The following is a 7,237-nucleotide window of genomic DNA, read 5'->3' on the forward strand; positions in this document are numbered from 1 at the left end:
AATCCTACGCTAAATTCTTAATAACGACTGCTGGTACATTAAATTATATTATCATAATATTAATAATAATAATTATTATTATTATGCAACGAATCAGGTTCTAATGTGGCGGTTGTGTTTTGCATGCTGTTCCTGCGTATGCCTGACGACAGAGTGAGAGCGGTGCGGAAGATTTTTTTACTTTCTCTTTTCATGTTGTTGGCGTTGGCTATGGCGGACAGTAGCCGTGTTGTGTTCCACAAGTTCTGAAATAAATGATTAAAACCTGACGAATGTACCGACTTCCTTGCCGATGTCACGATAATAATAATTGTCATGTTAACTTATGAAGGATGGCAAAAGGAGGTCGGAGGAGGGCCGTCGAGATCGTAGACGAGTTCCAGCCATATTGTCGAGCGAGTTCGCTGACACGCACACCACGCTCACATTTTTTAGTCATTTTTAATCATAATTTTAATGCTAGGAGTCACCTTTTTACTTTTTCGCCACCTGCGCTAACGTTTTTGTGACTCATGTTGATTTCTCTCACAAGAAAATCCACCGTGATTCCGTCTTGCAGGAAAACAATTAAATTGCGACACTGTCATAAATCGTAGTATTTCCAGCATGTCGTCATATGTCGAGACAAATGACGAGTTTTACGTGAGATTTTGAAAGAATTGTATGTCGAGGTACCACTGTATATTTGTAGTCCATATACATCTGTTTTGTTTCTGTGTTCAAAAAACAAAATAAACAAAACAAAAAGCTTTATCCTCACAAGTGTGGTAGTGTTGCTCGAGTCAACTCAAGTCAACTATGAGCAAACCTTTGAAAATTTTCTGACATCACAACAAGCCGAACCCCAGTTTGGACAATTTCTGGATATTTCAACTTTGAATGTTCCAAAATAGCACATTTCCAAAAGTTTAATTAATGTTAACTGCCTCAGAGCTTGGCTAATCTGTGACATTTGATTAACATATCTAATTGCTGAGTGTCTGTAAGACTGTTGTGTATTTTTCACAGATGTGTTGTTTAGCTCTCCGTGCTAACTGCTTGCAGGTAACCTCAGCCACAAACGGTTCTGCTGCGGAGTGCACGCTTGTTGAGGAGGAACCATGGAAACCTGAATAATGGGCAGTGCAGAGATCCCCTGCTCCTGGGCTCCACAAGCTTTCCTTTCTGGTGATGGAAAAAAAGAGTGAATGAAAAAAATCATACGAACAGAGCTACTAATGTTTATTATGTAGTCTAATTTTCATTATCATTAGTCCCTTTAAGATTCTTTTTGCGTCTCTCTGACTGATAAATACTACTAATTCACTTAACTGTGAAAAGGCAACAGCAGCACACGCTTCCTGTTAGAGCACAATTATGTCCTTAATAGCAGACTCTTGCACAATATGCTTCAAAGTTGGAGGAGGGAAGGAAGAGAAACACCTGAAATACTACACTCTATTGCTAGCAATACATTCCACTTGAAGCGTCTCAGAGGCGATTGTTATTGTAATGAAAGTGTAAGTCGGCATGGCGACCACTTCTCTGCTTTACTTCCGTTTTATTACCATCACAAGCACACCTGCTAAGATCATGTTTATTCTTAGTCTCAGAATGCACTTGTCTACAATTACCTATTATCTGCAAGAATTCCAGAACTAATGAAAAGGTTGGTGGCAGGTTAAGCTGAACCATATACCATAATATACACTACAGTATAAAGCACAACTCGTATGTTTCCTTTTAAATTCAATATAATCTAAAAAGGGACATATATATATATATATTTTGTCTTTGATATATGTATGTGTGTGTGTGTGTGTGTGTGTGTGTGTGTGTGTTTACGTATGTGTGTGGATTTGGGAGTGTTATAGCGCATGACTAAATCAGTTACTGGGGTCAAACAGGTGGTGGTGGGGGGGGGGGGGGGTCACTGCAAAAGTCCCCAAACTGCCGCAGTCACATCAAGACCAGTTTACTTGTCTGTTTACAGAAACACAATCTGAAATTCCAATGAAAACAGAGCACATCACTGCCCAAAAGGATTGAGTGACACTAATGACATTCAAATAAGATTTGGATTGTAACGCCAATGAAAAATTGACTCGTCAAAGTCCATTATGGCACAAATGAGAAATGATATAAAGCACAAAATGCATGGCACAAAAAAGATAATGAGCCGATTTGGGGTAAGTAGCGCATTTCAAATTATGCAAACACCTTGATTCCAAGAGATAATTGGAGACTCTCAGGCCTTGATGTTTACTCCTGTACAAGGACACATTTGCAGCAATCCTCATGTTTACGCCCTCACATGAGCTCTTCACATCAAGAAATATCCGCTTAATAGCATGATCCAAATTTTGATTATGACAATGGCAAGCTTTTAGTTAAAAAAAACTTCCTGCACAATTGTTTACTGTATCCTCAAAAGACACTTTACGTCACACTTTTGTGTACGTGGGCCAATATCGATTTGATGAAAACACTAACAGATGTAAGAGAAAGTACAGTGTCAGATAGGATTCAAGACATGCACAGAGACAGACCATAGATATTTATACTTATCTTCGAGAAGCCGCTGAAGATTCTTGTTTTGCCAAACACAGCAAACAATTCCATATTTTTAGCCATCAGAGCCCAAGACTGTTTCTACAAACCCTTGATGCTGCAGCTGTGTGCCAATACTCACAACAGTGGACACATACTCCTTCCATTTTTCACCAGAATCAGGTGATGTAAACTTATACTTCCCCTCGTCGAAGCAACAACACAAATGGACGACTGTGTGTCCGTATGAGTGAGAATTCAGATTTCTTTCTCAGTCTTGCGTCATTCTCTCCTGTCTTGTTTCTCTTCATTTGTGCTTGACTACAAATTGAAAATGTTTGCGTCACACTGATCTAAAAGACATACAATGCATGTCAGAATAACAATGGAGGCACAAAATATATTGTGCACCACTTAGTATAGTCGAGTTCCTGAAGTACATGCACGCGAGGCATCTTAGTCGGCTTCCACACCCCACAATTTGGGGTACACATATGAACAAAACTTCAAGGTGACAATATAGTAACGCGCACATCATTGACATCCTAACAGCCCCTTCCAATTTGGCCATTATGGCCTTGTTACCTTCAGGAACAAAGCGTCTCCATTAAGGAGACCACGGTCACCATTGTGATGACCTTTGGACCACTTATTTGTTCAAAGTATTTTAGAAGCATGAATAAAATGAAATTTTTTTTTTTTTGCACCACTATCTTAAAAGCATGATATTTGAAGTGCCTCCTTGCACTTTGTGTATATATTGTAGTCGACAGTGTTTTGTTGTTGATCTTTGTTTTCATCCTTTTTTCCCTTTGGGGAAGTATTGAAATGGTTTGTAGGAACATAGGTTTATTGCTGTTACATTCTAAATGTAATCCTCTAGAAGATATATCATCTATATCCTGAGTAGAACTAGATTAGAGAAAATGTATAGGCAGGAAATTGTGGATTAAATTGCTTGTTTGTTCATTTTTTTTTTTATTCTCTAATAACTAGGTGCTTTACTTATCTGTCACTCAACAATATACAGTATAAATATCTTTTTTGTATCTAATGTAAGCCTTTTGAATGTTTGTTCCATGACAATATAAGCAGTGTGCATTCACTTTCATTGTACATAAATAGATATATAAATGTTCTGGTCCGTGGAAATGCTGAATATCCTGAAGCAACATGTGCATGAGAAGGATAAAAACAAGAGGGTGGGAAAAAGAGTAAGCGGGAGAGGGGTGGAGTTGTTTGTTAAACGGGGCCAACATGACTTTATTTGGAGGAGACGGCGAGAAAAGTTGCAAAATAAAGGTGACGGGACTGTACGTAGGTTAGCGTGAAGAATCAAATGGCTCCAAGCAGATGATAAATAAATGACCAATGATCACATTTTCCAATTATCACTTCACAAAATTCAGCAACGTTCCTCAGGTGAATCATTGTGTTTGTTCAATGGCGAGGACTGGCATGTTCTCATACACTATACAAGCATCATGTTCAACCTGATGCTCTGATAGTAGCATATCATGGATCTCTAAACTGCTTTCAGGTTCTCTGTTGAAGTGCCACAACCTATAGTGAGACTGGCATACCATCGCAAACATATCCCATAGTAAACCTGCCTTTACCCACTTGCCTTTTTTCACTTTCTACGCACAATATGCACAAAAACCCACTTGGAACTGGTTGAGCTGAAAAAGGAAACGCTATTGGCGCAAAGGGCCCTGAAGTACACCTTCACTCTATTTTCTACTGAAATGTGTTTTGTGAAAGAAACACCCCTGACAAGAAGTTGCCTTCCTAATATTACTTTTCTAGGGCCTCCCTTTGTAAAGCTTTTGCTTTTATTTTGATGTAAAGGCAGAAAGGGGGCGATATTGACAAAAAGTAAAAGAGAAAAAAAAAAAAGCAAATGAATCCTTTCCTCTGTCATATGGTATACATAAAAAGAAAATCTGTTTCTACATATCTAAATGTGCTGTACCTTTGGTGTACATATACAAATATAACTAATAAATGTTGATTCATAACTAAAATTGAGTGCTTTTTCTTTTGCTGAATTTGCTCCATCATTCCAGTATAAAAATCACTGTCAATTCACGCGATTCTGGTTGACTTTGCATTGCGGATTACATTCCATTTCAATTTATTAACTACAGCAAGTTTCTGACTGTGCACTTATAGGACAGCAGGGTATTTACCCTTCCTTTTTCTACAAAGCGAGCTGCGATGGGCTCCAGCTCACCAGTAGCCCTAATGAGGACAAGTGCTGTTAAAACGGATGGATGGATGTCATTTGGTGCCAATAAACTGCCCTGCAAGATGGAACGATTCTATCTCTTTCTGTGACAATATTTATCTTTCTTTCATTCTTGATTTCCTGCTCAAACAGGCTCTTGCATCAACTCCCCGCTGCCATGGAAACCTGGCTTCCTCTTTCTTTTACAGCAGAGCAACTGCCTTGCGGTTTAGTTTTGTAGATTGTGAATCATCCAAGTTTTGGTAATCCACAAAGGTTAAATGAAGGCAATTGGATGTCCTTTTTTATTTTGTTGAAGATTTGTTTGTTTTTTTGCATTTAATCCAAAAGATGACTTCAATTCTTTTTCAAAGAACAGGCTGGCCCTACAGTGCCGTTATGCCACAACTAGAGTGTATGCAGGACCATCAGACCAGTAGCTACAATATGCAGCAGCAAATACACTCAACATGCACTTGTATAGTGTGAACACTATATGCACTGCTCAAAAAAGTAAAGGGAACACTAACCTAACACATTGCAGTATAAATGAATGAAATATTTTTATTAAATACTTTGTTCGTTCCATAGTATGTGCTGACAACAAACGCACACAAAATTATCAATGAAAATCAAATGTATCAATCCATCGAGGTCTGGATTTGGAGTTATACTCCACTTATGAAAGTGGAAAAACACAATACAGGCTGATTCAACTTTAATGTAAACAAGTCAAAATGAGGCGCAGTAGTGTGTGTGGCCTCCAAGTGCCTGGATTACCTCCCTACAATGCCTGGGCATGCTGCTAATGAGACGACGGAGGGTGTCCTAGGGAATCTCCTCCCAGATCTGGACTAGGGCATCACTGAGCTCCTGGACAGTCTGAGGAGCAACCTGGCTCTCCCAGATGGACCTAAATACAATGTCCCAGAGGTGTTCTGTTTGATTTAGGTCAGGCGAAAATGGGGGCCAGTCAATGTGATCAATTCCTTCTTCCTTCAGGAACTGTTGCATACTACAGCCACATGAAGTTGGGCATTGTCGTGGACCAGGAGGAACACAAGTCCCACTGCACAAGCATAGCTTGTGACAATGAGTCCAAGGATTTCATCCCGATACCTAATAGCAGTCAGGGTGCCATCATCTAACCTGTAGAGGTCGTTGTGTCCTTCCAGGGATATCCCTCCCCTGACCATCAATGACCCACCACCACACCGGTCATGCTGAATGATGTTGCAGGCAGCATAACGTTCTCCATGGGATCTCCGGGACCCTTTCACGTCTGTCGCATGTGCTCAGGTTGAACCTGCTTTCATCGGTGAAGAGCACAGAGCATAGTTGCAAATTATAGTGGTCTATGACAAATGCCTCTTAAGCTCTACGGTGATTGGCAGTGAGCACAGGGCTCTCTACAGGATGTCAGGCCCTCAGACCATCCTCATGGAGCTCATTTCTGATTGTTTGGTCAGCAACATTCAGACCAGTGGCCTGCTGGAGGTCATTTTGTAGGGCTCTGGCACTGTTCATCCTATTTTTCCTTGAACAAAGGAGTGGATACCGATCCTGCTGAGGGTTTAAGGATCTTCTACGGCACTGTCCAGCTCTCCTGGAGTACTTACCTGTCTCCTGGAATCTCCTACAGGACGACAGGTTGGTCCTCAGACTGTCCAGGAACTCAGTGATGTGCTGGTCCAGATCTGGGTGGTAATCCCTCAGGAAAACATCTGCCATCTCATCAGAAGTATGCCTAGGCGTTTTAGGGAGGTCATCCAAGCACTTGGAGGCTATACACACTACGATGCATACTGTTTGCTTGATTAAATGCCAAAGTACTCACGCACGGGCTCAAATGCACTGTACTCGAAGTGACACGGGAAATCAATGGAAAGCAACTTCAGATCGAGCGTGTAGCAGCGATGAAGCAAATTAATTTCATGTTCCTTCATTGAATCATTTATATATTTCTTTAATACCTAAAAATACTTCCACACCGCGGACATGTTGATGGTGAACCTGTAGTGTTGCTTCTCACCGTGTTTTGATTAAGTCATCACAAGAGGACCACAGTTCTTCACACTTTTGGTTACAAACCTTCAGTCTTTTAACAAAAATGCAATTTTAGCGATTTTCTGCAGAAGGTTTTTCGTGCCGAATTTTTGGTGCATCTCTAATATACCATAATTGTCGGTCAGTAAAACCCTACTTTTTTACCTCATTCTGAATCCTGTGTGTTATAGGCCAGTGTGGCTCATTTGTTGATTTATTTGGGTTAAGCGCCGTCATAACACTGCCATAGGACCGTCATAATTATGATATGACACTATCATGGGCATAAATCAATGCTTATGACAGATGTTGTTAAATGTCATCCATCAAATTATTTCACTAACTCCATTTATGTCCAGCTCAGATCTTTTACATCAATTCAAAAGTGAGATCATTTGCCGGACGACACAAAAACATCTGTCATAAGCATTC

General features: G+C 40.1%; 1 protein-coding gene across 4 annotated transcripts in view; it reads left to right on the forward strand.

Moving 5' to 3' along the window:
* Positions 1-4,302, forward strand: part of slc1a2b (solute carrier family 1 member 2b) — a 63,977-nt gene extending 59,675 nt beyond the window's left edge. For all 4 annotated transcript variants that reach the window (XM_057836399.1, XM_057836400.1, XM_057836398.1 and 1 more), the window contains exon 11: positions 1,045-4,302. In XM_057836399.1, the coding sequence (XP_057692382.1) occupies positions 1,045-1,116 (72 nt within the window). In that variant the 3' untranslated portion in view covers positions 1,117-4,302. The remainder of the gene's footprint in view (positions 1-1,044) is intronic.
* Positions 4,303-7,237: the final 2,935 nt, after the last annotated feature.

Source organism: Corythoichthys intestinalis, chromosome 5, assembly GCF_030265065.1.
Source record: "Corythoichthys intestinalis isolate RoL2023-P3 chromosome 5, ASM3026506v1, whole genome shotgun sequence".
Lineage (NCBI taxonomy): Eukaryota > Metazoa > Chordata > Actinopteri > Syngnathiformes > Syngnathidae > Corythoichthys > Corythoichthys intestinalis.